At 34.8% G+C, this 23258-nt stretch overlaps 1 protein-coding gene across 11 annotated transcripts in view; it reads right to left on the reverse strand.

Annotated features, from left to right (window-relative positions):
* The window catches only part of LOC129732265 (protein winged eye), a 674761-nt gene that overhangs the window by 564579 nt on the left and 86924 nt on the right, over window positions 1-23258 (reverse strand). For 7 of the 11 annotated variants that reach the window (XM_055692972.1, XM_055692971.1, XM_055692981.1 and 4 more), the window contains exon 2: window positions 16487-17598. In XM_055692972.1, the coding sequence (XP_055548947.1) occupies window positions 16487-16524 (38 nt within the window). In that variant the 5' untranslated portion in view covers window positions 16525-17598. The remainder of the gene's footprint in view (window positions 1-16486; window positions 17599-23258) is intronic. The other 4 variants (XM_055692969.1, XM_055692970.1, XM_055692967.1 and 1 more) reach the window with 4 other exon arrangements.

The following is a 23258-nucleotide window of genomic DNA, read 5'->3' on the forward strand; positions in this document are numbered from 1 at the left end:
ACTATCATGCTTTATCACCTAGAGCAGTGAAATTTATCCACCCGCATATAACATTCAAGTAAATATGATTGCATCCGCCACCAGGAACGAGAACCGCGCACCCTTCGAACGCAGAACAACCGGAGATGTGGGCTCACACACGTTACTCAAGCGCATTGCAATGCGGCCAGCTTGGAACGAACGAAAGTGACTCGTAATTTATCTACTGGAGTCCTGGTCTGTTTCCGGCAGGAGACAGTTTTATGGCTTTTCTCTAAGCGAAACGACTAGTTCTAATGGAACTGATCCTAATGACTACGAGAAGCAATATAATACTTCTCGCAAAATAACCACAGTCAGAAACCGATGGATGGTTCATTCGCACCTCCCCGCCTCCCTTCCTTCTTGTCATCCGTAATTAATGAAATCCTTAATCGCACCTTCCTTCCAGCGCACAGACGGTCGTCCTCCGCAGACGCAACCACTCCGGATGCGGAATTCTAATTATTCTGATTTTATGATCCCCAAATGGAAAGTGTGTTTCGAGGCAATAAAGCTTTCAACGAGCAAATCGAATCGATCACGTGATTTATGACCGAAGCGCAAGCGAAATACAGAACTTCAACAAAACAAATTTATTTTCCTAAATGAACAACAAACATCATTACTTTTGAAAACGATTCAAGCCACTTTGAACGTTCCGATGATCTCAAATCCTTTAGATGACTTTTTCGCCGCTACCACCGGTGCTGGTGCTTCCGTCCGTCGCACATTGCGAACCGAACCGGTGTGTTCGCGCCTCATGCCATTGCCACCCACCAGCGTCATCGACTCTCGTCGGTCAAAAAACTTCTCAATGTCCAACTGAGACTCTGGGGCCCGCCTAATAAAACTAGCAGCGGGTCGCATCATTGCTTCCTCCGAGGAGTCCGGAATATCAGGAATATCCGGAATAGGCATTGGCATCGTAGGTTGAGTTACCATCTTACTGTTGATTGCCGCTTTGGTTGTCATGATGGGTGTTGTTTTAGGGGTTATTTTTGTGGTGATCTTGGCAGTCGTAGTTGACGGGATCGTCGTATCCGTGATTTCTTCCGGTTCTTCGATTTCTTGGTACACTTGAACCTCTTCCGCGGTATCGGTACCGTTTCCGGTTCGTCGCAGCTCTATCACGATGTGGATCTTACCGACGTCGGCTGGTTTGGTGGCAGTTGGCAGGATATAAAGGGCCACTAGAGGCAACAGCAGGTAAAATTTAGCCATGCTGCCCACCGTACGCTTAGTTTCAAACTACTAACGCAACGCTTAGTGGTACAGCCCGGGGGGGCATTATTTATGCAACAAGCGCACTATTGCATAATCATAACGCGTGTCTTATCACCGCTTGAACCGAACTTTCGGTCGGACCACGTGACTTGCGCTTGCTTTTGGCAATGACTGAAAAAGTGATGATGATAGTGTGAGGTTCGGTTGCTGATTAACCGTTTCGGGGCTTATGCCGTGTCAAATAAATATTTTGTGGACAAAGCGACTGTTCCGGGTGAGACAATTCTGGTGGCGAAAGTTTGTTCCAAAACACAGTTTGATTACCAATACAACCGCATGTAACCACAGATTGAATTTGTAGTCTACCGTGCGTATTTCAAATTTATGGTAACTTGATAATGCTCTTCTTGCAATAAATAAAGGACAAACCGAAAAATTTGTTTTCCACGATCATACTACTTTTACAGTTGGTTTCCATTATTTCTATGGCATTTAAATCTAGCGCAAAACACAACCAAACTTACACGAAAAGAGTTGTTTGAAGACGTTTTTCAGTTCTCGAGTTAGATCGTGCATAGATAGATAGAAAACACGACAAAAATCCATTTCGAACATTAGGGAAAAGGACATTGAAACATAGGGAATAAAATTATAAAGACTGATTTCAACGTAAAATTTTAAATGCGCTTCGAATGTATTAGTACAAAATGGTGCTTCACTCCTAAGTAATTGATACACACTAATACATAACACAAGATTTTCTTTTTATCAAAAAATATCATCATAATATGTTAACAAGAAAGCAAATTTATGTAATGATACTATGATCATTAGGGTGGGGAATCGTTATATGGAAAAAACGAAACTTGATAGCAGAAGGCCAGAACCAAGTTTTTTGACGTAGAACTACGTTTTTCTTTAGCCTACCACATAGGGATGTAAATAGGAAAACTATTAACAAAAAGGGGACGAAATATGTCCCTTTTTAAATGCCTATAAATCGGTTTGTTTTCAACCGATTTCCTTCATTTTTGCAGCAATTGTTTGGAAAATTATACACGCATCCACCCAAATGTAAAAAATTGTTGATTGATTATGCAAACTATTGTACTATTGATAATTGTCAAGCCTTGTTTAAACGAAAATTACGTCCTCTGATTGGTCGTTATATGATTGCTTCCCAAGCACGGTCGACAGAATCATAAACCTTGCAATTGAAAACATGCTATTTGGCCTATATAAGAGCCTGTTTCAGCCGAAGCTGCTCATAATAGTTCTGGACAGCGACAAGTTGTCAACAGCAGTCGTCCTTCCTTAGCAGCAGCACTAGCCCTGTGGTTGGTCACCACGTCTCAGGAGCAGCGCGGTACTTCTCAGCGTGTGTCGCCAGACTGCCATTATTTCCCCGTGTTAGGGCAGCATGAAGATCGTCATCACCAAATCCAATTTTGAACAGCAAAATGCCTTTTTTCAAGGCAAATAAACAAGTAATTGAAGGGTGAAAATTTCCTAGCATCAACACAAGCAAACATTCTTCGCGGGATCCTAGCAATCAAATTCTGTTGTAGTTTATTTAGTTAATACCTCCACTGTTGGGACAGCACAAAGGCTGCGATCAACATAACCGATTTTGAATAACAAACTGCCCTGTTAAAACGCATTCACAAAGGCAGTTAATTCGAATATGCAGAGCTAATATAAAGTCGATTCAATCAATCAGCATTAACAGAATTTCGTCGTCTCCCAGCTGCCAAGTTGCAACATGATGCAACACGCAACAACGAGAAAATTAAATCGCTTGATGTTACAAACTGCAATAAAATACCGGTTAAAACCGTTGCGTGTGTGAGAGCACCATCGGTGTTTATTCGCTGGAAACAAATATCAAATGCGAATTGTGGAATAATTCGTCTAAAGAATATTAGAGAATTAGACAACTGAACTGAAAGGCGTGCCCTATTACGTAGCACCCTTCGGCTATAAAAGAGTGTTTCTGGGAAAACTAGCTACATTCATTAGTCGGAAGGTGAGCTGGATGGACCGTCCACAACGTTGACACCAGTAGAAGCAGATACTGCACTCAGGAGTAACAGCGCGTTGCGCCTGTGGCTGCCTTCAAATTAAATAAATCACTTGCGCTGTGGTTTGTCACCATGTCTCAGTAGCAGCGCGGTTCTTCTCAGCGTGCCTCGCCAGGCTGCCATTATTCCCCCACTGTTGGGGCAGCATAAAGATCGTCATCACCAAATCCAATTTTGAACAGCAAAATGCCTTTTGACGTAGAACTACGTTTTACTTTAGCATACCACACAGGGATGCAAACTGCAAACTGGGACGAAATTTGTTCCTTTTCAAATGCCCATAGGTCGGTTGGTTTTCAACCGATTTTCTTCATTCTTGCAGCAATCGATTGGAAAACTATACACGCATCTGCCCAAATGCAGAAAAATGTTGTTTGAATCTACGAACTATTGCACTATTGAAAATTGTCAAGCCTTGTTGAAATAAAAATAACGTCCTCTGATTGGTCGCTTGCTTGCTGTGTGTATGATATGGTATCATGTGTGTATGTGTGTAAGTGTGTATGATATGGTATGATGTGTGTATGGTATAATGATATGGTATGATGTGTGTGTGTCTATGATATGGTATGATTTGTGTGTGTGTGTGTGTGTGTGTGTGTGCTGTGTATGGTTTTTAACTCGGCACGATCTGGTAACTGCTAAATCCGGTTCACGAAATTCACAACCCTTCATTAGTAGACATTATAACTCATTACCCAAGTAAAAATATTGGTTTTATCAAAGTTTTAGAGCACTCAATACAGCCAAAAAAGCGCTATAAAACTTTGATAAAAACAGTTGTGTTACTACACCCAACGCAAACGGGGAACATTTTATTACTTTAGGGCAATTTTTTATTACTTATTGTGTCTTATGACTGCGCATTATACACAAATAGGAACAAACAAAAAGTAATAAAAATTATGACGGCCACACGCTTGTATGTGTTTCTGGAGGAGAACATACAGCCAAGCACCCACCGCAATGCATGTGTTAGCAAGACTTCACTCGCTGCATTTGTATTGATGCAACGATCAGATTCATTTTTGCTTCCCTTCATCCACACATAATGGGAATCTCACCCGTCAACCTCAAATGTCTAATTAGAAACACTTTCGTTTCGTCCCCCAGTGTTTACATGAAATGGAAATATGTAATACTGTCTGACCAGAGTTACCGAAGTTGCGAATATTGTATGGATAGGCACGAGTATTGTATTTTCAAACAGGTGCAAATGAGTTTCCATGAACCAATGAGTATGTGTTTTAGATATCTTGCAGGAAAGCGAATGTTTTTGTTTTTCTCTAACGCAGTTTACAGATCGTGATGTCATTCAAAGACGCATTTCAAGTCTTTGAAATCATCAACGTTTGTATACTCTATGACGGGAAAAATGCTGATTGGCAGCTCTTGTCATATTTTTTCTCTTCTCCGTATGCGAACTAATACACGCACACCGGATGAATTGGAGATTGAAGAAACTTGTAACATGTGCAACATATGCGACGGTGTGTGATTTTTTTTTTGCTTGAGATGGAAAGTAAGCAGTTTTCGACAGAAAAAATCTTGCATGTGGTTGAAACGACCATTATTAGATAGTCGTACTCCCGTAACACGTGCTAAATTTATGTCAGTATGTGTTGTTACTTGACTGGGGAAGAATTTTATTGCCTTTAAAGTAATAGGTTTGTTACCCAAAAGGCAATTTTGCGCTATTGCTTCTAAAGTAATAAGGAAAAGTTTTGCGTGTAGGGTAATGAAACACTTAATGCATTTGTTAATAGTGTACGTAGTTATACGTCATTTATGCGGTCGTTTCTTGGATACAACCTCCAACTTTTTTTTTGTTCATTTTTGGGCCCCTAATAATCCTAAATTTATCGGAAATCGATTGGTTTTGTCTCCGCTAGGCGCATTGCATTTCAAATCTAGATGGAGATTTGTATGGAAAAACCAACTTTTTTGCATCTTCCATTCTAAAGAGCTCAAAATGGCTCAAACCAAAGGTTTCATGACTTCAAATGGTAGGTTTTTGATGCCTAACAACTTGGCCGAAGACACTAAATAGCTAGGGTGTGCCAAAAAAAATACTGATGCCGGTCAAAGTTGAGTATGACGGAATTTATGTTGCACATATTTTTTCTGCCAACACTGCAAGTATACCGGCGTCAGTCAGATTTCCATCAGAAGTAACCTCTGAAACACGTTGTAGATTCTACCTACTACTAGCATATTGACCTACTTGAACTCGTTACGACAGGTTACTTCTGATGGGAATCCTACCGACGCGACGCCGGTACATTGGTAATGTTAGCAGAAAACAAAATTTTCTGCATTTCAACCGACATACTCAAATTTGAACAGCTATAGTTCTTTTTATGGACATCCTAGCTCTTCAGTGTCTTCGGCAAAGTTGTTAGGCAACTAAAATACTATACTTTAACATAGTGTAGTGCATTATTAGAGTATTATTGAGCTCTCTAGAAAGGTCAATGCAAAAAAGCAGGTTTTCCCATACAAATTTGAAATGCAATGCGCAAGCGGAAACAAAACCAATCGACTTCCGGTAAGTTTAGGGTTGTTTGGGGCCCTAAAAGGAACCAAAACAGCTTGGTTCTGGTAAATCGATGATTTTTCTCCACCCTAATGATCATTCAATTGCTGGGGCGCAGTTACAGTATGTACAGCAGTAGAATCAGTTATTATTTCATGCAGGGGTTCCCAGACCTTCTGCCCGGCGGAGCACTTTTTCAAGATAAAAAAAAATTGGCGAAGCACCTGCATTGACGTAACTTGTCGTTCATGTTGATCGTAATCGTTATTCAAATCTCTACTCTTTGATCATTTTCGGTTCCATTTTTCAAATATTTATCAATAAAACGACTTATTTTATTAAACAAGTAAGCTTTCTTAGATTTCGCAAGCTATGTATTATTTAATATTATATTTTATTTATCACAATTGTAGTCGAACATCTGGTTCAGCATTGAGTCGAACTCTCACATGTATGTAGTTAAAAATGGTAGGGGTATAAGCTTGAAATTTTGCATTTATTTTTCATCTGACAACAGAATTCCTCCAGTGATTTTGACGTAGGACTACGTCTATCCGCACTATATCGAGATACATTCTGCGGAAACTAAAACCAAGGTGTAACGTTGAAATGAAAGATTTCAAACGTTAATGCTGATGTAACCACATGATGGATTACAATAATCAATATGTCGTTGGATTGATAAAATGATGGACAATTTTGTGATTCCTCAGTTATCATTATCATTTCATTGTTTAACAGTGAAAATTGAATAAAAGTTTCAAGGTCGAATTTTCACGAACAATGTACCAATCAAATGCGAGCACCCCTGGCACAGACTTCATGAATAGACACCAACTGGTTGCTGTGATATCCCGTATAGCAGTGGCAAAAAAAAAATTTGACAGAATCTCCTCGTCCCAATAGGTCAATTAACATTTGCTTCTATGAGCCTAGACTATATTGATGTCTTGAAGGTAAAGCTTTTTCGGATAGTTCGTAATCACCTCCTCTAGCAGACAGTTTCACGTTCTGCTGTCAGAATTTTATCAAAACTGATGTCTTGATGGAAATGGGAATGGAATGGATGGAAATTGTCGGTAGAGGCAGATAGTAGGGTATATAAAATAGGTTCATTGTACAGATAAAATGCGTTGTTTATTTTTAAACTCTACACTCTGTTTTTCTCATGTCCATTTTTAATTTTCTGTGAATAACATTTTTGTTCAAAAACTGTAATTTTTTATCGTTATTTTTTCCACGAACTTGTAATTGCAGGAAAATTTTATTATGTGACATCTCTGCCGCTTGGTGATTGGAGAGTGAGCCATAACAAAGAAATATTGTTTAATTTCTACTAAATCGTACTCAATTTAGGTCAGAGCTTGCTTTTTCACATATTGAAGAAAATTGACTGTATTAGAATGAAAGATATTCATCAATGTTAAAGAGAATATTTTTTCTTCTAAAATAGAATGCTGCAAATAAATAATTAAAATACAGACGCCGTTTGATTTTGCCAAACACGACATGGCAAAATTTGCCAAAAATGAACGGTTCTCTTTTCATAACGTTTTTTCATAGATATTTCCACCAATGAACTAGTTTTAGTTCCAAGTCGTTTGAGGTGTCGCTTGATGAATTGAGGCTGATGACCTAGATACTTGATATTACTACCCGAGTAATAAGAGGCTTAGTACTGCTTAGATCATGATCATTATACATATAACCGGCACATGTTCCGGTCATGTTCCAGGAACCGTTTTACCAATTCCGGTCATTCGCTTCGGCAACATAAAGAACCAAAATACCTTTCTTTTGGACCTTGTTGAGCTTAAACTTGTTGAAATCAAGAAGACTAAGAAATGTGTTTAGACATAATCGCTCGTTTTGGAACATCTGTGCCAAAATCGAACCGTGCTGGAAGTAAAACGAGCTCAAATCAAACAGAGCCTCAAAGGGAAATATAAAACTATTGTAGTCCTACGTCAACTATGCGGTCGTATCACGGATACCACCCTCCTACTATTTTTGGATTCGAATTTCTCCTTCATGTTCGTATCTGATATCAAATCAATCAGGCATTCATATTCGTTTGACGTCAATGATTTTGGCTAAGCTGATATCGAGAAAGGCTGCTTCACCCATTCATTTCTTTGATTTTCTATGGAACTCATTGCGGAAGTATTGTTCAAAACTCTTCAACAAATCCTGCGCATTTCAAATTTTTTTAACGATTTTGCTGTTCGTATTTAAGATTGTTATCATCTTGCCTTGCATTGAAAGGCTCGGATCGTTTTTTTATGGACAATATCAGCCAAATAAGCTAACCTGATGAGCCAAACATCAGCCCTGTTACTGAAATTGGCAGCGGTTTGCAAAGAAACCAATCTTCTTGGAATCTTTAGGAAAAATGATAGTGTACAAACACCATCACAACTGCTACATCGCAAAATTTTGAAATTGTCAATCGAAAAATCAAAATGCTTTTGACATCTTTAGCCATGTCGAAAATACGCCGAGAGATCATGTTGTTTGACACGGGAATCGAATCCAACAATTCTACCACCTTATTATCAATCATGACATGAACGATTTCTTGAATGCAAGACTTAATTAAATTTTCAAATTTTTGTGCGGCCAAAGTTTCACTGTTTTCGACATAGGTTGACAAAAATGCACAGTAGGTCCCAAAAAAAATCGATGTTGAAAAAGTCAAGGTGTTCAGCCCTAAATTGGAAGATAATGTTATTTATAGCATTTTTGAAGAACATTTCGACTTTCTAAAAAATCGTTTTCAGGTTGCCCAAACGTGATTTATCAAAAAATGAGTTTTTCAAGTCACAAACGACTTTTCTGCTTTTTTTTTTCAAATCTGTTCGATTCCTGAGTTTTTCCATAAATTTTTTTTATTTTTGTGGGATAGTTTTCGAATATTGTGCATGGTTTGGTTCAGCACTACATTCAACTATTTGACTTACAGAGCCCATTGAACATAACAAAAAAGTTAATTTTTCTCAAAATTTTCAGATAAAACCTTTCAAAACACATATAAAAAATTTTTTTGATCAAGAACTGAAATATTTATTGCAAAGCGGGATTCAAGATGAAAATTTACATGAAAAAAATCCTTAATATCTTATCGGGGGGCTGAGATATTGGCGTTTTTACATGTGATGGAAAACTATGCATTTTCTCAAAAATGCCACTAACGCTCAATATCTCCATTGCACAGTGTTTTATTTTGCCGTTTGTGCGTATAATTTCCTAAATAGTGATTAATCCACCAATGAGTGAGATAAAAAATTTACTTTTTAATCAGAATAAGATGGACGTGTCTTTGACAAAGTTTTAGGTTATCTGAAAACAAGAAACTTTACCGAAGGCATCATGTTTCTATCTCTTACATATTACGAGCAACATTAGGTTTTCTATTAGAAGGCACTGAAAATCACAATTTTCGTTCTAACTTTTTTCGTAGATTTTTCCGAATTTTTAACCCTTTCCCGCTCATGGTGACTCTAAAACACCAAGAATTATAATCACCATATCTTGACATAAAATAGTTTGTTATGCTTACAATTGTTACATAAACTTTTATATGCTGCCTCAGAGCATCACTGGGCATTTTTTTCAAAATACTACAGTTGACAGTAATTCTAGATAGTCTATAAAGTGTTTAGTTTGAATTTTCTCGTGAAACTATAAATTTTAATGATAAACCTTGTGAGCGGGAGAGGGTTAAACCTTCTACTTAGTTATCAGCCATCTAAAACTGCATTTGTTTTTTGAACATTGTTATTTTTTAACTCCTAAAATAAAGCAGTTATTTAACATTTGTTAAAATGCATAGTTTTCCATCACATATAAAAATGCCAATATCTCAGTTCCCCGATAAGATATCAAGTATCTTTTTTCATGTAAATTTTCGTCGTAAATCCCGCTTTGCAATGAAAATTTCAGTTCTTGATAAAAACACTTTTTATATGTGTTTTTCAAATTTTTTTTATTTGTGTTTTGAAGGGCTTTATCTAAAAATTATTAGAAAAAATATACTTTTTTGTGATATTTAATGGGCTCTGGGAGTCAAAAAACTGATTGCAATGCTGAACTGAACCATGCAAAATATTCACAAACAACCCTACAAAAATAAAAAAAAAATGGTAAAATTTAGGAATCGAACAGAATTGAAAAAAGTGCAAAAGAGTGAGTTTGTAGCTTAAACAAGTCATGTTTTCATAAATCACGTTTGGGCAACCTGAAAACGATTTTTTAGAAAGCCGAAATGTTCCACAAACATGCTATAAATAACATTATCTTTTAATTTAGGGCTGTGCACCTTGACTTTTTCAACATCGATTTTTTTGGGACACCCTAATGCACAGGTTTACAAAATTGTCGAGATCAATTTATGCTGAATATCTTAAAAATGCATGAAACGTCAAAGTCTGGTGTTATCTAGCAAAAAAAAAAATTTTTTCGAAAATATCCGATTTCCTGCCACTTTCGAGCTGAGACTGAGATTTTTAAAAAAATGTGTAACACCAAATTCCAATGTGTTTAAGGTATTTGACGTAAAAAAATTGGATTACGAACATTTCAAGTACAAGTTTTTTTTTCAGGGTTTCAAGAATTCAGATGCACCGCTAAGTATTTTGGTTTGAAAAAATGTTCCACGGAGCAACATCTGGAACCTCTGATTTAATGGATACAATTGATTAACTCTTCGTTGCAATTTGATGAGTAAAAATATCACCGAAAATTGAAAATAGTGAGATTTTAACAATACACAAGTTTTAGAGCAAAAGCGTCTGAACACCGTCAACCGGGGTGAGATTGTGCCAGATTGTGAGATTGAGCCATCCAACCTGTGACTTGTCACCCATCTCTTCCGGGTCAGAAGACTAGTCTTTCGGTACTTTTCTAAATTGCGCATACGAACAATAACAAGACAATAACACCTGCAGTATGTTTCGTCTGGAGTCCACATTCCAGAAAATAATAACAATCGATCGATTGGCACACCAACAGGACAGGCAGTTCTAGTTTGAGTTTTGAAAATTTTTTAAAAATATAACTTTCAGACAATAAATCAATAACTTAAGTATTTGAGAAAACTTATTGAGGAACATTGGTCTTGTGATCGCCATGGGATAACTGACAAACAATGGGTTTGTTTGGCACAATCTCACCCCCCTGCCACAATTTCACCCCGGTTTACGGTCCTATAATAGTTGTAATAGAGAAGGTTATTGTGGCCGGTACATCGGTACAGCGTAAAGCGATGAGATTCTAGGGTAGGGAACATATTCTAAGTAGCTTTAGGAACCGCCCGTGTATTCAGACGAAATACTCGGAATGTGTTGGGTGAAATTCAAACAGTAGTTTATCAATCTGTTCTCTATCGTTTTCTCTGTCAGAACTTGTTTTTTATATTTACTAAGTTAACAAACTTCAAAATCAATTGAGGTTCGAGTTCAATTGAATCGAGGGACACCGTTCCAATAACCCCGAACCTATTTTAAGCAGTTTCCATCTGTTTTGCAGGCGTTTTTTGTTTCAGCACCCGAAGTGGCTCCTGAATGGCTGCAATATAGGTCGATTTGTTTAGAATGATGTTTGTCCACAGATTTCTTTGTGATTAACGGTATTTATTATATTCGTAAGACAGCCAGACAGTCAAAGTTTTCGTTTCCATCATTAAAATTGTCGATATTGATCAGAATGCAAGAGTTTGAGGCCTGTTTTCTTCGACTGATTAAAATAGGCGCTACTGCTTAAGCCGTTCCTTACCCTACTCTTAAAAGCAAATTTATATTATTTCAGAGAGTTTTAACGCTACCTCCACCTAATTGATGATTCCTGCTCTAAAAAATCTATCAGATTTCGAATTCCAGTAGACAGCCTTTAGAGTTCGATCAGTTAGATATTTTTTTTTTAATTTTTATTACAAAAATTGGAAATTTGAAAGATAACAATTTCGCAATCAAACACTTATGCCAAAAACTTTCGAATGCTTTTTCTATGTCTGAAGAGCAGATTCAGTTGAATGACCTGCAGATTTGTTAGATCGTATCATATTAGTAACTCTGAGCAATTGTTGAGTAATGAAATGCTCGATTATCCGGAGTATCAAAAAAATTTCTCTCAATCGAATCGTTCGGATAATCGCGAATCACAAAAAATGAATATTGAAAACAAACAGCAAAAAATAAATATTCCGGATAATCGAGTCTAAAATTCCGAATAATCGAATCCTACCTGTGTTTTAATATAAAGTTTCAAAAATTTCAGTTTTTTATGAGAACAAGTTTTTTGTGAATTATTCGTGGTTCTGCACCAACAAACATAGATTTGATGAATTATACGATCGATATAACGCAACTCGTTCTTTGATTTTTCCAAAGGATTGTACAGGGGAAAATCAACTTTTCAATACTTGTTCTCAAGAAATATCCAGTTTACCTTAAAAAAATATAAGGTAATAAAGATAAAAAAATATAAGGTACACGATATTTGTAGTTTGTTTTCACAGGAGAAACTCTTCTACGATGCTTGTAGAAAAAGTTGTTCACTTTAAACTGATTGATAAATACTAAATGGATTCCACATACTTCCAAAGATTGGAACTAGAAATAGTTTGGATTTAAAAATGACATACACTGGGGTCTTTTTTTACGCGGGTTATTTTTATGCAGTTTTTTTAAACGCGACTCTTTTAACGCGATTTTTTACACACGTTTTTTTTTAAATAACGCGGATTATTTTTACGCGGTTTTAAATATATTTAGTATAAGTAAATCCAATAAAGTAAAAATCAATCGTATGGTTCATGACAACACACTGGGGTCACTTTTTACGCGGTTGGTTGTACCGCATTCAAAAGATTAGATTAGATATACTTATACTAAACTTATTTGATACCGCGTACAAATAATCTTCCGAATCGAGTAGAAATAATCCACGTTATTTTGAAAATATCGCGTTTAACAAAACGCATAAAAACAACCCGCGTGAGAAGCGACGCCAGCCTGATATATTCTATTTTATTGATCCAAATCATGCATAATTTTAATATATTTGCTGTTGTTATCAAAAAATAGGCAATTTCCGTGGATTCGGGAAGAAGGAACAAAACTACATTAATAATTGTATAACGATACGAGTCATTAAGGATTAAGGAACGAAAGCTTAAACATGTGGCATTATTTTTAATCGGATCTTATCATTGAATGGAGTTTTTTTACACGATTTTCTACAATCACGCGGTTATTTATACGCGGATTTTTCTACGCGGTGCAACCAACCTTGTAAAAAAGACCCCAGTGTATGGAGTCGATTTCTGGCCTCCAGAAACATGAAATCTGGAATCAATTTCTGACTTCTTCGCATCATTCTGGCTACAGAAATACCCATGTTGGATACCATTCGTCTATTTTGGATTGTTTTTCAGCAACCAGAAGTTGCCACCTTGGATTTAAAAATGGTTTCTGAAGACGATTTTTTTGTTTCTGTGCACCATCCTGATAATATTAAACTATTTCCGAAAAATTGGGTTGAAATATGTGTTATATTTATATGGGAAAACCCCTCCTACCTTCTTTTTAGAAAAAAGAGGAGTGTTAAATTATCATGAAAACATTTCTTGTACTCTAAAATCCATATTTTCTCAAATTTCTCAAATTTGTTCGTTTTTCGTTTACTGCTACGAAGACAGGTAATGTAAAAACTTTTTATAATAACCTTCACAAAGCGTTTCGTATCATAGGCTTGAGTCTCATCCAGAGCCTCCCAAAGTCATTTCCAATTGACAATTATCAGATTATAGTGACGGTTTAACTCGTCGTTCTCAATTGAAAAGCATTTGTATCATTTTCGAGCACTTTGTGAGTCACATAACTACTCGAAAACTCTTGGTTTGATTTTGATAACTGAAGGGCTTGAATGAAAGCAATGGTTTTCAATTTACAGCGGAGATTATCAGCGTCACTTTCACATGACGATTCTAAATTGAAAATTACAATGATCGCTGACGGAGACAGGGGGCTTCCATACAGCACTTTACGCATATATAGGTAGAGGAAGAGAAGAAAATTGACGCGATATGAAACGAAGGACGCCTACACCAGTTTCACAGCCCGAAGTGGTTATGGGGCGCTGGTGATCAACAGCAAAAAATCTCCGAAATATTAATCGAAACTTGCATGGCGTATTTATTGAATGCCATTACCGTTCGGTACAAGGAAACTATCAAACGACGTGATGCGGTGCTGATTTCAATCAACACACTGAAAGAAGTCTCTCTCTCCATCACTCGTCCGTCAATCGAAACAGTCATCAGTTTCATTCGAAATGAAACGATGAACAACAGACGAGAAAAAAATCCCGTGATCAAATCTGTTTGACAGTATCATGATTTGATAACAGTAGCCAAAAGGAATCAACTGCTAATGAAACAGTTCGAGTCAAAATGACTGCGCAAAATCTCCAGTTCCATAACAATGAAACTGAAGATTTCGCGCATATCAATGTTTCAAAAATGTAGATTTTGATGTGTTTCATCAAAAAAATGGTACTGAAAAAGGTCATTTTTCTCGACTGTTAACGAATAGATTAAAAAAGAATGAATAAAATTGTATAAAAGCAACTTTGTGAGTATTCCCCAAGGCTTACAATTAAGACCGCTTTAATATTCCTAATATTACAATGCTGATGGCCGAAACTATTTTTGGAAATAAAAAATGTTAATAGATTTTATATTATTCACAGTTAAATTTAAGTTTTTGCTTATGCAAGGTATTAAAAAATCATGTTAAAGCCGAATGTAAGAAATAGACAATCTTATAACATTTAGCATCAAACATGAAAGAGTTGCACCGAATATTCGGTCCTATCAACAAACAAAGTGAAAGTGACCGAATACAGATATTGTCGTTTTTGAAATGTGCGTAAAATCGAGGCATAATTTTTAATATTTTTATTTACCCAAAATTATTTTCCGTAATCGGAAATTTGCAAATAAACATGCAAGGAAACATTCAATTGTTACGTTATTATTATTAAAAAGAGCAGTGTGTGTCCCACGTATTTTTGCACATACTAACGCCATCTTTTATTTAAAACAGCCCTTCTATATATATTTTTAGAGCCAACACGGTTTGTTTGATCGGGAGGTGACTTCAGTAGAGTTGTAGATAATAATTTTGTCCTTAAAAATATACACTGTAAAAAGAAATATGAAAAAAAAAATTTTGAGAAATTTAATTTTTCTATGTTTATGTCTCCAAATTTTAGTTAGCTATCATTGCTTAGCTAACAATGTGTAGTTTCCAAAAAAATAATTCTGTTTTCTAAAGAGTGTTTTTTTAGAATTAATTTATAATTATATTACTACTATACAAACCGTATTTTTTATTTTTTCTCTCTTGTTGTTTCTTATTTCTTCATGACCAGGCAACCACAAATGTTTAGCTAATCTTTTGTGGTGAAAAAAAAATTCAAAATTTAATTTTCTTAAAGTGCTAATGTTTTTAAGAAAATAAAATTTAATTATTTTTTGTTGGCACATTTTTTTTCACAGTGTAAGTATATTATTATCAGAAAGACAAAATTACTATCTACAACATTGCCGAAGATGTCACACCGGTCAAACAAACTAGTCTGGCTCTAAAAATATTTGTAATCATCAATACCATTTTAAGATAAACCCTTAGCACTAAATATTCGTGATTCAATAAAAACATCATTAGCAAAAAAAAGACATCTCTAGTCCATGAGAACACCTGTGCAAGTACTCAGCTAGATCAAAAATGTCAGTTAAAATATATATCAAAATTTTGACATTTTTTATAGAATTGCTCCCAGCTTTTTAACGATTCAAAATCAAACAAGATTCTATTAGGGCTATTCATATACCTCAAAGACATATTTTGGGGGATTTCAGACAACCCCGTCTCCCTCCATGGCAAAGGTTCATATAAAAAAAATATATGAAATGTTCACGTTATATGAAAAGTTCACATTCGTGTTCCTATAGAATTTTATAATCCCGGGCTCTTTTTTGAAGTAACACAGAAACACAAATCTGTGCACTATCCTGGTAATTCCTGCAATTTCGTAAATTTATGAAAGCTAGTAATCTGCTAATGTTATCAGAATCTTTTTGAAATACTGGCACATAATAAATCAAACCGACTCGTAAATCAAAATAAGTTGAATAAAATAACACTTACAGTAACAAAACGATAACGATAAGCACAATTGAACCGCCATTGTTGTGATTTCCCCTAGAAGTACAGGTTTGCACAAAGGTTTCGATTTGCATTTACAGTATGTCAATCAGAAATTCTTCTCTCATTTCACCTGTCCACCTACCTGTGCGTGGGTGACACATAGACAAACGATGCTTAATTGTATGTGATTTCGATTCCACGCACGTCGTCGTTCGACACTATAGGTTCTTGATTCATTAACCCAAAATTATTTCTAATGCTCCGTTAATTTGAGATTTAAGTCAAATATCAAAATACTTCATTTCATGATCAAAAGCTGAAACAGAATGTTATGAAGTTGCAACGTGAAAACACAAGACCCCAAATGACCAACAAACAAAAACAAACATTCATCAATCACAGCGATGACTTACCTTCGACCACATTCCGGGGTGCACGGCTTGCGGGACATTGTTTTGCTCTGTATCGCGTGTTTTTCTACTGCGACCAAAATTATCTCCTCGGTTCTAGGTTACACTGTTGAATATCTTCCACCACAGATAGGAACAACAATAACAACAGCATTATTTTACACCTCGAATCGCTAGCCACACGAACCGCCACTATCCCGAACGAGATGCGAGTTTAAATTTATTCCACTAAAATAATTGCTTCAACCCATTTGATAGTCACCATACTGCTGCTGGTAGAAGCCGGCCAGCCAGTGGACAGCAGCCAACGAAAAACACATAAACAACCGAGATTGATTGCTTCTTTTTATGCGCCTGGCAGAGCGGCCTTCACACGCACAACATACACATCCAATTTTCGGACCAACAATTTACGCTGCAACACATAAATATTTCCACTCGGATTAGGATGGTACAATTTTGGTTATCCTGACTAGCGCGAATCTATTGCTAGTCGTGCGACTCGAATTTTACTGCATTCTTTAATTTTTTTATAAAGCTCACCTAATAAAAGTGTCCGGATTTAACACAAAAACTCAGCTAACATCATTAAGAATTTTATAGCACTTCGCGCTAGCTTCACTCTGCTTACGGAATCAAAGGAAGAAACTTTCGCGCTGGCCAAAGACAAGAAAGTTGTGTCCGTGTTTACTCTTCCAAAAGGAAAACTGAGCAAACCACTGTCTTTTTGGTATCTCAGAACAGTCGTTTTAAGTTCTGAAGATCAATTTTTTCAACTTACATAGTAACGATGAATGATAAGTTTAGATATCATTAATCAATAAAGTAATAGATTGTTATAAGTAATAAAAAACATAAAAATTGAACATAACGCAACAAGATAGCAATAAACCAGCGCATTTAAATGCATCCGTCGAATGATCAGACTTTTAGGTGCGATAAAAAGTTGATAATTATAATCGCACTTTGATGCAAACTGCAATGCGATTACAGACCTCAAACTGATAATCCGATAATGCGATAATCAGAAATCGAAATCCAACTAAAACTTTTAATCAGTTTGGTGCCCCTTTTATGACGCGCGTTTGCATTCTTTCCTTCGCGGACTGAGTATTCTGTAACGATAGACAGAGAAAATATAATATTGATTAATGAGTATGCAAGATGTAAGAAATCATATGATCAGGTATATTATAATTAATTTTAATTATAACAAAAGAAAAAATTAAAGCATTACTATTTATTGCCTTAGTCATTCAATTTGCTATAGTTTTATTTTTGCACAATTTTTCTGTCATTCATGATGGTTTTCATAGAATTTCATATTTCTGTTGATGCTTTTTACTTCAATGTTTTTCATTTTCCGTATGTAATTATTTCATCATTTATTTTTTTTTTAAGGTATAATTACGTTTTAGGGCAAAACTCTGCGCAAATTGAACTTCGAAAATACGAGTTCGTCACGAAGATTACAAGTAATGAGAGCTCACTCAGTTTTCAACTAAACTGCAAAAAATTGTGATTTTATGATGCTAACTATTGTTCTATTAAAAAATATAGAGCCTTATTTTGAACGCGATTTTGACCATTTAGAGCTGAAAACGTAGTAAAAAATACTATCCTTTGCGAATATTTTTAGAACCGATATATTGATCAAAGGTTGAAAATCGACTTCAAACGCCATTTCGAAATCCATGGCTGCAACTTTACCTTAGAATTGACGAATTCCACAATCACTTTGCAACCTATGAATTAAATAAAAAAAAATTGAAATCAATGAAATCAATGCGACCAGAAATAAATAATTCAATGATGCTTAGTCAGTGCAACTTAACTAACCGTGTAACTCGTGGCCGTAATTTCACATAGAAAAACATCTTTGCAGATTAAATCATCTTTGAGCATCAGCAGAAAATCATCTTTGCAAAGGCATTCAAATGCTCGAAAACTGACTTATTTTTAGTCGTATTGAACTGATTATTCGGTAATCTATCGTTTCCTTTCGGTTAGTCCCGGTCTTCACAGAAAACCACCGAATGGCTAAATAACGGTTCAGGTAATCAATTAAAATTCTTACACGGAATCCTACTCTCTAATCAATAGTGATATCAACTCCAAAAAAGTTTGAAATATTGTTTCGAAAATCTACGTACAAATTTTAGTCGTGTCTCATACACGACCTCATAAAATTTTTCTTTTGAAATACATTCCGATTTTTTTAACTTTCTGAATCTTGACCCTTGATTAAAATTTAAATTTTCTAGAACCATTTTATGTCTTCCGTTTTTCAATATTTTCGTTTCGTATCATTTTATCATTTGTTGTAATTTCAATTGTCTAGAACTTCTCTATATTTTCAGTATTGTTAGCTTCGTTCTTCTACTATTTTGATTATTCATTTGATTTCGAAGTTTTATTTATTTTTTCATTATTATTTTTCATATATTATATTTTCCCTTTTTTTCCTGTTTGAATATTTTTTCTTATACGTGATTTTTATTATCATTTTTCATATTTTATAATATTGTATTTTGTTGTTTTTTAGTTTTGTCCCCCATTTTCTCAGGTTTAGGTACAATTCCCTTTAATCAAAAAATTATCGCAATTTCTTACGAACGCTGAATGATTATGTATTTTACTTCGTTAACTTAATTGTCAGTTTCATTAACTTTAACATGATATTGCCTGAATTGGTTAAATCGTTTTATATTTCCTTCACGAATACGCCATATGTAGAAAAATCTCAGTCACACTTCTTCATGAACAAATTTTTCCTGGAAAAGAAAATCTTACATAAGATTTATGGCTAATTCAAAATCTTACTAATCCCTATTATGGGGGGAAGGGGGGAGGGTCTAAAATTTCGAAAAAAGTCCTTACGTAATTTGTGGATGACGCCAAAATGAGTTTTTTATTTAAATGAATTTATGAAATTATTATAATTTATCAATTTAACATTTTTATTTTTGAATAATACCTTTTTGAATTAATTTATTTATTTTCACTCGTTTTTGTATTTTTGATTGTGTTATAATTTTTCTTCTCGTTTTATTTGTTTATTTCAATTTTCACTATTATAAAACAAACTTACAAATTTATCTCTTATTTCTTTTCTATTGCAATTCCTTATAATTTTATTATATTCTCCATAACGTGATTTTTTTGTTTTAGGTATTCATCGTTACAACGTAACCCTTTTGTTACGTAAATTGATATATCGGTATTTTTTACTCCACATAACGTATTTTTTAAAATTTTAGAATTTAATTTAACAAAAAATTAATCAATTTTGACGAAACAAATTTCATTTTACTAGTATTAGTTGAAAACTTTTCGTGACCAACGGACACCGGAAATGTTTCGGATTTTAGGATATTATTGCAATTTCTTACAATTTTATTATATTCTCCATAATGTGATTTTTTGTTTTAGGTATTCATCGTTACAACGTAATCCCTTTGTTAGGTAAATTGATATATCGGTATTTTTTACTCCACATAACGATTTTTTTTTGAATTTTAGAATTTAATTTAACAAAAAATTAATCAATTTTGACGAAACAAATTTCATTTTACTAGTATTAGTTGAGAACTTTTCGTGACCAACGGACACCGGAAATGTTTCGGATTTTAGGAGTGTGTGTCAAAATGTGCGTTTTTGCAACGCGTAGAACCTTTTCTGACATCTTGTTTTTTTCTAGGTTTATATGTTTCCAATAAACTAGAATTCATTATGAGTTCATTTGTACCCAAAAATTGAAAATTCGTCAAGTAACCATCCGAGATATGAACTAATTAAGTATTGGTCTTGTTTTCAGCAGGTTTTTAGCGGCTGTGCACAATTTTCCTTTGGCTCGCAGAGCTCAATGAAACTTTAGGGGTGTGTAGACCTAATTGAACCAAGCAACTTTGCGACCTTGTTTAATGAAAATTTATCTGGACTAACAAGTGAAAAGGTTTGAAATATTTAAACCTCTTTCTTATAAATCAATATATCTAAATAATGATAAGAGATAGAAAAAGGTTGTCAATTGATAACTTCCGAATATAATCTGACCTGCCATTCAAAATTTTTTGAAAAATTGGATTTAAGATCCTACACTAAAAAAATGTAATTTTGAAAACGAAAACTCTTCAGAACAAACGACAGTAGGCACTCTTAAGAAACAAAAAGGTTTCTCTAACAAAAACATTGTCGTGTACCGTGGAATGGGATGAAATTGATCAGAGGCGTTAAATTTGGAGATGTTAGCAAAGTTTGATAAAAGCTCAAGGAATGTAATTTTCAACAATGATCATTCCATCCTATTGAAGGAATACTGATGAATTCGCAGGATTTTACACAAAGATTTTAATTTCAGAGTTAGCTTTTGAGCTTTTGCAACAAACCGAAATGAAATCGGTCTAACGACGATCAAATAAGAGCAAATTTAGCAACAAGCAGCTCGTGAACCAAAATGAACAAATTTTATCCTGAAATATCGTTATTTTCTTAGCTTAGCTTAGTTCTGACTGTACATATCAATGGTTGCTACTCCGTGATGGGTCCGAGCCATTCAAGATGCACAATGATTCATCATTCATCATTCCTCCTCACTGTGCATCATTCAATGACCCGATTTTTTATAGACCAATAACGGCGCCGGCCACGTCCTTACAGTCAGTAGAGGATATTGTCAGTTTCGCGCAACAACGGCACACCTCAAAACTTTACATTTTGAGATTTTGATCACAAAAAATCGTTTCAAAATTGACAAAATACCTAGAGATATAAGTAGATTTGTTTTTGCGATTCACAATAAAAACATGCTTCAAAAGATGGTAGAAAAGAGATATAAACTCATACAACTTGTTCATAATATGTACATAACAGGCTCAAATAGGTTGGATGAGTATGGAAAGTTTAAAAATTGAATGTTTTCGTAAAAGCGAAGAGATCATTTCAAACGCAAATTTTTGAACCCGTTTCTAGCGAAACTATAAATTTCGGGCTGTGCCAGTGTCGCACGAAACCTACAATACGGAAGGAATGTTAGAATGCAGTCTTTGCTTTGTTAGAGACCGAGTATACCTCTGCATCCCTACAAAGACCACGGATGAAAGTTTTGTTTGTAGGGTGGGTTTTTAACCTGAAATATCGTTATTTTAGTTTCCAAACTAGCTGTAAATGATATTTTTCAGTACAGAAATCATCATTTATCTTGAAAATATTGAAAAAAAAGCACATTGCCAAAAGGATGTACAGTCAAACCTGTTTTTGTGCGACTCTTTTTTCTGCGAAATTTATTTTGAGCGACTTTTTTATGCGATTATTTGTTTCTTGCGACAGTGTTTGTGCGATTTTTTTCTGTGCGGCTTATGAAAAAGGACCACTTCCGACAACATTTTCAGCCATTTAGTTTTTCCGATTCTTAGAATGAATTCCAACGCATTAAAGAAGTGTTGCGTCCAAAAATTACTATTAAAGCCAGTTTTACGTAGGAAAAGTCACGAATTACTTGCCTACGAAGAAAAGCGGTTGAAAGGATTAGCATGTTTAAAAAAGTTTCGTTTATCAATCCGATGTTTTAAAATTGTTCTCATAGGTATTCTAAATCAGAATCAACAATGTTCGAGTTATTTTTTATGCGGTCCCTATCCACGGCATAAAAAAAGTTTTTTTTTCAATAATGCTGTGGAAATATTGTATTGTAGCTGCACGTGAAGTTTCAAATGATTTTTTTAATGCGATTTTTTGTGCGGTCCCTATCCCTCGCACAAAAACAGGTTTGACTGTATGGATTTCAATGGTGATCAATTTCACCCCAATTAACCTCATGGTACCTTATAGAATTATCGAATTTATTTCATGAAGTAGACGACAAAAATTTCACCAATAGCCATAGAGATTTACTGGAGCACATATCAGTACTTGTTTTAAAATTATACTATTTCGGGAAAAATGTACATGAAGTAATAAAAATTAATCAATTTCACCCCGTTCCATGGTACTATGTACCCAATAGCAAAAAAAACATGTAAAAAACTACACTCATACTTTAATAATTCATATCTCGATGGTTCCTGGACGGATTTTTGATCTTTGGACACCAATGAACTTGGAATGAAGTCTAGTTTATTTGTAACATTATTTGATATAAACCTAAAAAGGCAAGATGTCAGAAAAAGTTTATCGCGTTGCAAAAATATAAATTTTGACACACACTCCTAGAATCCGGAACATTTCTCAAGTAATAGTAAGAAACTAGGATAATTTTCCAGTAAAATCAAACCTGTTGCATCAAATTTGATTCATTTCTTGTGGAGTTCTGCGCATTTCAAAATCAACAAAATTTTACTTCTATCGATCATTTTGCCTATCCATTTAACATTGTATTCCTTAATTTTAATTTCCTAAACCATTTTCATCTCTTCATAAAATTTCTATTTTTATATTCATTTATATTTTCTATTAATCGTTCTTTTTCTAATATCATGTTCGCAGCTTGTATTTAAATTTCTAAGTTGTTTTTTTATCATTTTTCCATTTTACTTTGATATTTCCCAATTCGGTACACTTTTTCATTATTTTCTTTCTATGACTCTCTGTTCGTACTATTATTCCGCTCTTTCCATTTTGTTTTGCTTTAACTTTTTAAATTTTTTGGTAGGTATATGTACTTTAAAATTTATTTCCATTTACTTTTCAGTTAGATCATTTTTGCACATTTTATTGTTCTCTTGTTTTATTTTTATTGTTTATACATAGCCGGACTACTTCGTGATTAGGGCGAAAC

This window comes from Wyeomyia smithii, chromosome 3 (assembly GCF_029784165.1).
Source record: "Wyeomyia smithii strain HCP4-BCI-WySm-NY-G18 chromosome 3, ASM2978416v1, whole genome shotgun sequence".
In the NCBI taxonomy this organism is placed as follows: domain Eukaryota; kingdom Metazoa; phylum Arthropoda; class Insecta; order Diptera; family Culicidae; genus Wyeomyia; species Wyeomyia smithii.